At 36.0% G+C, this 11863-nt stretch overlaps 1 protein-coding gene across 1 annotated transcript in view; it reads left to right on the top strand.

Annotated features, from left to right (window-relative positions):
* LOC110455520 (DNA-directed RNA polymerase I subunit RPA49-like) overlaps positions 1 to 11481 on the top strand; it is a 17967-nt gene extending 6486 nt beyond the window's left edge. The window contains exons 3-12 of the mRNA XM_021505700.1: positions 697 to 773; positions 2210 to 2295; positions 3359 to 3414; positions 3807 to 3963; positions 4167 to 4244; positions 5713 to 5809; positions 8027 to 8166; positions 8648 to 8738; positions 10626 to 10748; positions 11299 to 11481. Coding sequence (XP_021361375.1) covers positions 697 to 773; positions 2210 to 2295; positions 3359 to 3414; positions 3807 to 3963; positions 4167 to 4244; positions 5713 to 5809; positions 8027 to 8166; positions 8648 to 8738; positions 10626 to 10748; positions 11299 to 11452 — 1059 coding nt within the window. The 3' untranslated portion in view covers positions 11453 to 11481. The remainder of the gene's footprint in view (positions 1 to 696; positions 774 to 2209; positions 2296 to 3358; positions 3415 to 3806; positions 3964 to 4166; positions 4245 to 5712; positions 5810 to 8026; positions 8167 to 8647; positions 8739 to 10625; positions 10749 to 11298) is intronic.
* The last annotated feature ends 382 nt before the right edge of the window (positions 11482 to 11863 follow it).

Here is an 11863-nt window from a genome sequence, read left to right as displayed (position 1 = left end):
TTCTAATAGGCCGATCTCACTTAAAATTGGTCTAGGAATGATCAGCTCATGGTCCTGACAAAGTTAAGTTAACATTATACTATTTTTTACTCAAATTGGTACATATTTCAACAACAAAAATAAATATAAATGTATCAGGTGACCGTTAAGGCCCATGGGCCTCTTGTTAACAGAATGTTCCGATTTTAAACACATTCATGATAACTACTTCCGAGTCCCGGATATGAAAACACTTTTCAGTTCCGTGGATTCGAAGGCATTATTTAACTATTTGAAAGACATTGGTCTATTTTATAGACTCTGATGTCTTTTAACCCACCTTATCATTTTTGACGTTATATATATATCGCATATTCCATATCATCTATTCGTTATCTCTTTTATTATTTTAACCCCCTTTTATTATTTTTTATTATCTACACATACAATGCGAATACTTTTAAAATGAACCATTTTATCTGATTTTATCTTCGCTATTCACATGTTTGTTAAAAAAGTAAAATAAATAAATAAATCACCATGGCCCTAAATTACCACAGCCGTCGATGGGCTGTTAAACATAAACAAACAAACAAACAAAGAAGGTAATATTGGGGCCTGATACCTGGTGGTCTACTTTTTACAGAAGTGCTTTTAAGTGTAGTCTCAATTGTAGTATCAATGAGGTGTAACTTTGTATGTTGTGTTGTTATGTAGGTAGCAGAGACGGATCAAATGGCATATGTTGGTCAAAACTTTGGAACATCTGCTGATAGATCACAGAATTTCTGCAGGTATGTCATTTAAAATTCCTACAAAACATTACAATTTAAATCTTTTAGCTAATATATACATGCCTTTTTAACATCAATGTATAATTTAGTAGATATGTTTCCATTTCCCCAGTAACTCTGATTAGCCTTGTTTGGGTACATGGCTTCTCCATAATCCACAGGTTCTTTGTTCCAAATCTAATGATAACACATGTATTACAGTATATGACTTTTCATAATGCATTTAACTCAACCACCAGATATTTAGAAGCAAGAAAACATAAGAAGTAAAACTTAATTTATGTAGCCAGATTACAATAGACACAGTTGGTGTCAGGGATTAGCTTTTGTGTGACAAGGATGATATTTTTCACCCATTTTTGTTTGTTCCTTTTATGCGTGTCATAAAAGGTTTGTGGGGGCATTAATACATGTATAAAGTGTTGCACATTGCTATCCATACTTCTATCACACATTTAGGTGTGAACACTCAACTACCTTTACTTTTGATTTGATTTAAATGAAATCTGAAGGAAAATGTCTAAAATGAGTTCTTGTTTCAAGGTCCTGGTGCAAAAAAGTCAAGGTCACTGTTACATGTACATGTATTATAAATAATCATCACTCTTTTATGCTCATTTGAATATTTTTAGTCGTCAATTTCATCACATTGACTATTTCTGTTCCTTTTCACTGTTCCTCAAAAATATTTCCAGACATTTACTCTAAATCTATATAATTCATGTGAGCATTAAGGCCCATTGGACCTCTTGTTTTTAAACCTTAACCTTAACTTCAATATTTTAATATCTATGGTCAGCACTACTAAAAGTATTTGGGAGGGGCAGAGTGTGTATGGGAGTGGGTCATGTTAAGTACATCCTTGCTTAGTTTGTTCCATTCATATAAACATTAACGTCTGATGTCTGACACCATGCAGGTTTCAAACACTCACAAATGCCTCTCCTATTTCAAGAATTTTAAATTCTCATCAGAGTAGGTTGTCGAATAGTGTACAACTTCTGAATTATCTTAATACCAAAAAGAATTACAATGTTGCAATTATTTCAAATCAAATTGGTTTGATCCAAGTCTAACTAAAGCTATGGTAACGAGCTCCGTGACATCATACTGTCCTGTCACACTTTGTGAACAAGGCACATACCCATTTCCACTTCTGTAGGCAGTGTAGAGTTATGTTGTTTGTTGTGTATGACAGGTACTATGGTAATGAGCTCTGTGACATCATACTGTCCTGTCACACTTTGTGAACGAGGCACATACCCATTTCCACTTCTGTAGGCAGTGTAGAGTTATGTTGTTTGTTGTATATGACAGGTACTATGGTAATGAGCTCTATGACATCATACTGTCCTATCACACTTTGTGAACGAGGCACATACCCATTCCCACTTCTGAAGGCAGTGTAGAGTTATGTTGTTTGTTGTGTATGACAGGTACTATGTGGGCGTGAGAGACAAGGACACTGGAAAGATGACAATATGTGATGCTGAAATTTTCAACATGTTACCTAAGCTACCAGGTAAAAAATCACAGTAAAAAATAGAAATGACTACCACTCTTGTCTAAATTATGGTTTATTAATTAAGGAAAATATAGAGTATTTAGAAATGTTCTTTAACCATTCTATTTTATTTCAGTCATAACACATATATTTTTGCATGAAGTTGCTAGAACAGTTGACAGCGTCATCCATATGTTTATTGGGACACATAGATAAGACATATCTGTTGTCCTTTAGTTCATCAAAATCTACCCAATCACAAATATAACTACATGAAAACTTAATGACCATTGATAAAGATGTTCCATGGAAAGAAGTTGGGGAGCATATAGTTGCCGCACTGTCCGTCCTCCATGTGATCGTCCGTCCAGGGCCACAACTTTAGATGAGCTGAAGATAGCCAATGAAATTTTCGTTAAATGTAGGACGGCAAGGCGATGAGTTACATGCCATTATTTGGTCCTTGTGCCCAATTCCAAGGTTACATTGAGGTCAAAGGTCAAATTTGTTGTAGGGACCATACCTTCTGACCTGCTGAAGATACTGATAGCTCAATAAAATTTTAGGAATAAATGAAATTTTAGAAATATATGGAGGATGGCAAGGCGGTGTGTAGCGGACCACTTTTGGGTCTGTATTCCCAAAGTCAAGGTCATAGTGAGGTCAAAGGTCAGATACATTGTCTAGGCCATTACTGCTGACTAGCTGAAAAAAAATATTTAGGGATAAACGCAGGATGGCAAGACAGTGACGCATACCTCTTTTGGGCCTGTATGCTGAAAATTAAGATGAGCTGAAGATAGCCAATGAGTCCCGATGACCAATTCGAGGAAAACAATTCATCAAATTTACTTACTTGTTTTGTTTTTAATTATTTTGGTATACATTTCTGAACCTGTCTATTAGTAAATAATTATTCAGATTATTTTTTTATATGAATAATTTTTGAAAATAAAAGGGTTGTTTTGTAATTTCTGTATCTTAAGTCTTCTTGTATCTACTGTATCCTAAATAATGTTTAATGTTGTAAAATGTTGTCCTAATTTGTACAAGATATCCTTTACATATTCGACAACCACAGGTGATAACCAAGAGGAAAGCCAGAAGGAAGACCTATCCCTCAGCTATGCGGAGAAGGTTTGTCTGAAACAAATACTCTGGGTTTTTTATGTTTTGATGGGACATATTAGGTCATGGCATTATAAGTCTGTCTGTTGGTCTCTTTGTTCTTGTGCTATTAAAGCATAGAAATATATCATAAGACAGTCATAAAACAAAAATCCAGATCCTTGCTCAAATGCCAAAGTATAAAGTTTCGTGAAAATTTCATGATCTTATTATTTTTATTTATGGACAATCTCAGTAAGTCTTGATAAAACCAGTGTCTCAAAAAATAAAGCAATAGCCAATTTGAACCATGAATAACTTCAGCAGAAGAAGGGTTTGATGCTTATATGTAGCAATCATATAAAAAAACCAATTAATGTATCAAAAGGGTTTGTACTGCAATGCCTCAATTTCTAATTCAGAATGACTTCCTCACCGAGGCATTTGGTAGTAAGAAGAAGCAGAAGGCCATGGAGAATCGTTTGATGAACAGATCTGCCGCCAAGTCAATGGAGACCATCATGGAGTCGGCGTCGAAGCAGGCTCTTTCACAGCGTTCACATGAGCCTAGACACCAGGGTATGAATGAACATCAGCCATTAGTCAGGTCTTATCATGATTTTCACACTTACCAGGCTCTTGATGAAAACTTGTTTGAAACACTTTATTTTTAGTCAAATTCAAATGTAAGACTGGATCCAGGGCTTTTCAAGTTAAGGGTACTACAGTCAATCGCATTAATACTACATGTATAATAATACGTTAATACTGTAATGTTTCAGTTGAAGATCAGACAGATGGCATCCCGCCATGTAACAAGGAAGCTGCCTCACGTACAGAAGTCTACAGCCTACATAATAGTGAGTGTTTACTCAACTTAAAGACTACACATATCTAACAGTAATGTCTACAAAGGGTGGAACCAAGTTCTGCTGTTACAAAGGGTGGGACTGAGTTCTGTTACAAAGGGTGGGACTGATTTCTGTTACAAAGGGTGGGACTGATTTCTGTTACAAAGAGTGGGACTGGGTTCTGTTACAAAGGGTGGGACAGAGTTCTGTTACAAAGGGTGGGACTGATTTTTGTTACAAAGAGTGGGACTGGGTTCTGTTACAAAGGGTGGGACTGAGTTCTGTTACAAAGTGTGGGACTGAGTTCTGTTACAAAGGGTGGGACTGAGTTCTGTTACAAAGAGTGGGACTGAGTTCTGTTACAAATGGTGGGACTGAGTTGGACTGAGTTCTGTTACAAAGGGTGGGACTGAGTTCTGTTACAAAGGGTGGAACTGCATTCTGTTACAAAGGGTGGGACAGAGTTCTATTACAAAGGGTGGAACTGAATTCTGTTACAAAGGGTGGGACTGAGTTCTGTTACAAAGGATGGGACTGAATTCTGTTACAAAGGGTGGGACTGAGTTCTGTTACAAAGGGTTGGACTGAGTTCTGTTACAAAGGGTTGGACTGAGTTCTGTTACAAAGGGTGGAACTGAATTCTGTTACAAAGAGTGGGACTGAGTTCTGTTACAAAGGGTGGGACAGAGTTCTATTACAAAGGGTGGAACTGAATTCTGTTACAAAGGGTGGGACTGAGTTCTGTTACAAAGGATAGGACTGAATTCTGTTACAAAGAGTGGGACTGAGTTCTGTTACAAAGGGTGGGACAGAGTTCTATTACAAAGGGTGGAACTGAATTCTGTTACAGAGTGGGACTGAATTCTGTTATAGAGGGTGGGACAGAGTTCTGTTACAAAGGATTGGACTGAATTCTGTTACAGAGTGGGACTGAATTCTGTTATAGAGGGTGGGACAGAGTTCTGTTACAAAGGGTGGGACTGAATTCAGTTACGAAGAGTGGGACTGAGTTCTGTTACAGAGGGTTGGACTAAATTCTGTTACAAAGGATGGGACAGAGTTCTGTTACAAAGGATGGGACTGAATTCTGTTACAGAGGGTGGGGCTGAGTTCTGTTACAAAGGGTGGGACAGAGTTCTGTTTCAAAGGGTGGGACTGAATTCTGTTACAGAGGGTGGGATGTGAATGAATCTGGTAAATAATGTAGACTGTTATCTAGGGGCCTGTTTCTTTACACAGACTAACTGTTATTTATATATGTAATATTTCAGAAGCCCGAAGGATCAGTTAAAGCAGGACAAGAAAATGTTTGCCAATGCTTGCAAGAAAGCAACATCAAATTTCTAAATCTGTCTCTGTTTCTAAAAACAATTACTTGGGTCCAACTCTTTGGAGCACAATAACATAAGTTGCGTAAGTTCACTCTGACTTTGAAGAGATAAGTTGTATGCATGTTTATTTGAATTTCTGTTTTTAGTCATCAGTCCAGGTGAGATGGAGGCTCTGACCACCCCTGCCCAAGTGTTCTTTGACTCAGCCTATGAACAGGTCAAACAATGGAAGGAACAGAAAACGTACGCAGATGACCAATTAACAGATATTATTTCCCTATGTACTTTAAAACTGAAAGTTGTTTCATTGTAGATTTTATATTTTTCTGTCTTCTGTGATTCTGGTAGAATAGAGTATTATCAAGTTGTTATATCAACAATTCAATTAATAAATCCAGTCTACACTACAGAGACAAGGAGATCTACCTAGGATAACACAAACTTGTATAAAATGAATAATGCATTATTGCTATCATCCCTACATTATAGCTAATGTCCCTATATTAAAGCTTATGTCCCTATATTATAGCTAATGTCCCTATATTAAAGCTTATGTCCCTATATTATAGCTTATGTCCCTATGTTATAGCTTATGACCCTATATTATAGCTTATGTCCCTATGTTATAGCTTATGTTCATATATTATAGCTTATGTCCATATATTATAGCTTATGTCCCTATGTTATAGCTTATGTCCATATATTATAGCTTATGTCCCTATATTATAGCTTATGTTCATACATTATAGCTTATGTCCCTATATTATAGCTTATGTCCCTACATTATAGCTTATGACCCTATATTATAGCTTATGTCATGTCCCTATATTATAGCTTATGTCCCTATGTTATAGCTTATGTCCCTATGTTATAGCTTATGTCCCTATATTATAGCTTGTGTCCATATATTATAGCTTATGACCCTATATTATAGCTTATGTCCATATATTATAGCTTATGTCCCTATATTATAGCATATGTCCCTACATTATAGCTAATGTCCCTACATTATAGCTTATGTCCCTACATTATAGCTTATGTCCCTATATTATAGCTTATATCTCTATATTATAGCTTATGTCCCTACATAATAGCTAATGTCCCTACATTATAGCTAATGTCCCTACATTATAGCTTATGACCCTAAATTAAAGCCAATGTCCCTTCATAATAGCTAACATCCCTACATTATAGCCTATGTCAATACATTTTTTTCCTACATTATATATTAACATTCCTATTTTGTAGCTAACATCCCTACATATAGCTAACATCCCTATATCCTGAAACACTTGCATGTTGTAATGCATCTAAATATTTAAACTTCTACATGATCTGACATTTGTGCATCATTAAACAACCCACTTGAAAGTATGTAATGACTCATCACAGTAAAATACATTGGTAATGTAATAGTAGTCTTTTATCGTGGATATACGACAACTCCTGGGTTCTTTTCTTAGTTAATTTATTACGTAAGTAAAAACCCTGTAACATGAAATACATCATATTACTATACATATAACATTTATACAATCACAAAAGCTAAGACATGTCAAACAACTACCTGGCCGTAGCCAGTTACGTAAGTTACAATAGTGGAATACATATTTTACAAACTGACATCCAATCTATATGTTATATAGAAATACAGCATAATTACAAATATATAAAATACCCACCTCTTCAATGTGAAGAGGGTTTTATCGGACAAAGTCCGCCGAGTCCTCGGTCTTACTCGTTCAATGAATACTATAAAAGGAAACAATATATATTAAAAACTTGCTTCTTCGAAATCACTTGTCTACTAAATTGACCACGCCCGATTTCTAAATTTACAAAGACTTTCAAAATATTAACTTTACTTTTAACAAAAATATTACGTTAATTAAATATACTATTCAGTAGAAACTATAATGAATTAGACTAATATTTATACACGGGTACTTACGTTATTTGCTTTTGGCTCTAGTGCCAGCTACCTCTTTTAATTCCTATGCTGGCTAGGTAAAGATATAGGTGTACAAGATGTTCGCTGTTCTCGCTCTGGCCGCTCTGTTCAAAGTGACCAGTGCACCAGGTAAATTACCCTACATTCAATACTAGGTATTCTAGACATAGACAATACGTACTGGACAAACAGGTTTACAACACATTATATCACATCCGCTCAGTACTGTACTTGCATTTACGCGTACTATTTCCGTGCGCGCGCTAAAAGTTTTGCCGCAATGCGTGACGTACAAAATTACACGGAAGGCTGATTTCCGTTACATACAAACGTGTATAGCTAAATACCAAATACATTAAAAGAAATAATGACAAATACTGACACTACTACAGTAACATTCCTACATTATAAAATACTAACATGGAATTTAGTTTTTTACCTGTCAGTCATATTAACTATGAACACCCTTTGGAAATGGTTAAATAACTTAACTTTCTTTGTCCTTCCAGATATCCTGAGTATGTCACAAGTCACCTGATGACCATGCCCTTGGCGGAATCAGAACGATGGAAGATGTCTAAATGTCTCATGTACCTACACTATCTGATCACACTCAACAATCTGAACACACACACCCTTGGACAGAAAAGTCAGTGTATAAACATACTGTCCATCCTTATATGGCAATCATTTCCTTCCATTTCCATCTGTCTGTTCATGTATTCACATGATATAAGGAGTTTCCTAGATTGCTCAAACTTCATTAGCTGGTAATTAACTCTTTCCCCCCTGAAATTTCATAATGAACTATTCCAACATTTGAATTGGAAGAGTTCAAATGTGTCTTCCGGGTGAATGAGTTAACAGGTTGATGAAAAAAAAGTGTAAAATATTCATTTAAGCTTCTTTTGGCCTTTGAAAAATATCAATTTCAATTTTGATATTAGCTTGTGGATAGAAGTTGCAGGGGCTACATTTGAGGTCAGGATATAAAAACAATGTCCCTGTTACTATTGATAGTACAAGTCAAAAGCCAAGTCTTTTATTATTAGAATATCTTCTCAATCAATGATATCTATATCATGACAAGATGGTGTGCCATGTGTATAATTAAGAATTGTGTATTGTAGCCCCGTTACCTGTGGAGTGGCCTGGTGCTGTCATTGAGCAGCTGTTGAAAAAGTTCACAATGAAAGTTGAATCTGGTGGTAGAATTAGAAGGTGAGCTTCAAATATTTGAGTTTTTATCGGAGCATCGTACCATTTCTTTAAGCCAGTTGACAACATGTCCTGTTTACAATACTTTTTCTTATCATCATCTCTATTGTGTTTTATTTATTGAAGTCTCTTTATGAAATTTGATACAAATTTGATACAAATTTGATACTGCATGGACTGTGAGTGAGTGTATGTTGGAGCCGAGCGAGAGCTCAGAGAAGATTGCATCTCAAATTATATTTGTATTTTAGCAAATTTTGGCCCTTTGTTAATTTTTGATACCAAAGTTTGTGTGGAGCATGAATCCCTCGTTATTTTGTCCACACTTACCAAACTTGCTGTTCTTCTGAATCATAAGCAGGAAATGTGTTGCATGCTGAATTTGGGTCTATTGGCGTGTAATATCCAAAGTTATAGTCTTTTATTCATTTTCAATACTGAATATTGTCCATATCATTCCCTCCTTGCTATTTCAACTACATTAGCCAAATTCTCTATACTTACCAGGTATGTAAAAGGTGAAGGCAGAGTGTTGGATTCTGAATCACTTTCATTTATCATGAACCAAATGGTTGGATCAATTGGACTAGAGTTGTTCGTTTATGAAATAGAGTCAGGTCAATTAATCTAATGCTGCTTTCAGGAGCCTTGACAAAACCTTGCAAGGCCTGCATAAACATATGCAGGTCCGCCAGGATTTAAACCCGAAATTGTTACATTTAAAAACGGACAAACCGTTTGTTTCGCACCAACCCAGGTGTTGTGCTCCAGTACATGTAGAGTTATGGCCCTTTGTCCTTGTTACAACAGCATTATTAAGGCTGTTTCGCAGTGTTCAACATTAAGCAAAAACTTAAGTCATTTATAAAGTACTTGTTTTCTGAAGGTGAAAACAGCTCATCTACCTGGCTGTTGGCGATTGCCCTAGTCCAGTTCTTCTACAAAAACTGCTGTTTATGATATCATTAATCCTGCAGTATTTGTCAATCCCCTCAAACTCCAGATGAGCTGATTGATTACATCATAGTGAGTGATGTTTGATTTTGGTTCCTCACTAACAGTGATCTTCACACTTCTTTATCTTTCAGCCTTGTTATCCTGTGCTTTACACCTATATCAGGGCCCTCATTCATGAAACCGTTCTCATGTTCAAGCATGGATTTTGTGCTCAAGTCTAATTTCTTGTTCCAGTTAAAATTATTTATAAAGTCTTTTTTTTGTTAAAAGTTTTGGACAAAAATTGAAGAAACTTGAAGCCGAATACTGCTTTCATTGTTTGAATTTGACTTTTTGATCGTTGACATTATTTAGGTGGGTTACAATAAAGCTGGCTTGAGTACAAAATCCATGCTTGAGCATGAGAACGGTTTCATGAATACGGGCCCAGGTGTCTATGACTAGCAATGCTGAGGGTACATAGTCTCTCCTCCTGCAGATATATTCTATTGTTGTGATTTTGTTCCTTTGCAGATATTGGCAGCATGAAGAAAGGACAAAACTCCATCTTATATTTTATTGTTGGGATTTTGTTCCTTTGTGGGTGTCAACCAGCTCACCTGAAGGACAAACGTATATCTGACATTTTATTGTTGTGATTTGTTCCATTTACAGCTTTTGGCCAGCTTGACTGAAGGAAAAAAATATATTTTACATTATATTATTTTGATTTGTTCCATTGTTGGTGACGACCAGCTCGACGGAAGGACAAAAGCATATATTACATGCTATTGTGATTTTGTTCCATTTTGGGTGTTGACCAGCTCAACTGAAGGATAAAAGTATATCTTACATTCTATTGTCATGATTTGTTCAATTGCAGCTTTTGGCCAGCTCGACTGAAGGAAAAAACTACATCTTACATTATATTATTTTGATTTTGCTCTATTGCAGGTGTCGGCCAGCTCGACTGAAGGACAAAACTATATCTTACATCCTAGTATTGTGTCTGATGATAGATGAGTATGAAGTAGAAGTCACAGAACTGATGATGGATTTAAAACTATCACTGGAAAGGTAGATAATCAATTCACTCAGGTAGCAGTCATGTTATTTTGTAACTACATGCAGAGCACTGCATACATCATGGCTAGGTTATTTATACATAACAAGTTTACACCAGTTAGTGTTTGACAGGTTGCTCATATTTAAAAAGTTTAGAACAGTATTTGACAGGTCATTTGACTGATTTTTTTTATGTAAAAGAAGTTTGAAATAAAATTTGACAGGTCATATATATAGAAATAGTTTAAACAGAATTTGGCAGGTTGTTTATATAAAAGTAGTTTAGGACTGTATTCGATAAGTCATTTGGCAGATCGTTTATATAGATGCAGTTTAAATCAGAATCTACGGATCATTCATATCAAATTTCAATATAAAACTCATTTACTACAGAATCACATTAACCCTAGATTTACTGATTATTTTACATTTGAATCTCATTGTAGGATGCATGCAGTTTCCATTGAGATCACATTCAATTTCTCAATACTGTATGATTAAATCAATGCTACATTTGTGTTTTCCTCACTTGTCTAATATACTGACCCTTCTTTTATCACAGGATACAGAACCATTTCCGAGCTCTGGGCTGTACATTCACGTCCAAGAAGGGGGTAACTATGGTAGGACGGCCATTGTCCATCAACTTTGCCTCATTAAATGTGCCTCTCACCTTCCCCGACCCCTCAGCCAGAAAAAAGAAGAAAGGACGATGATATGCTAGTACCAATAAAACTAAAATTAACAGTTGCTTCCATATTTTTTATGCGTGGATATGACAGGACATGCTACTGTATTGCATTGTTTGGCCAGGGGATTATGACTTGCTGGCGGAGTATTAGCAATAAGTTGTGCAGACCATCTTTTTCTTTGATATATCACCTACGTTAAACAAATTGGCTATACATGCGCATCTTAGGAAGGTGTTGCATGCAGAACACCAGACTTGAGCTCCAACCTATACAGAGTTATGTCCCTTATTCATTTTTGATAACCAAAGCTTGACTGGAGCATAATGTTCTTACCATTTCCCGTGCATTCACCAGACTTGGTATTCCAATGTATCTGAGAAGGTGGATTGTCATACAGGTACTTTAAAGTATGGTCTGGTACCCAGCATTAAGGCC

The sequence above is a fragment of the Mizuhopecten yessoensis genome, unplaced genomic scaffold (assembly GCF_002113885.1).
Source record: "Mizuhopecten yessoensis strain PY_sf001 unplaced genomic scaffold, ASM211388v2 scaffold8233, whole genome shotgun sequence".
Taxonomy (NCBI): domain Eukaryota; kingdom Metazoa; phylum Mollusca; class Bivalvia; order Pectinida; family Pectinidae; genus Mizuhopecten; species Mizuhopecten yessoensis.
Note: the sequence above shows the minus strand (reverse complement) of the source record. Positions and strands in the feature narration are given on the sequence as shown.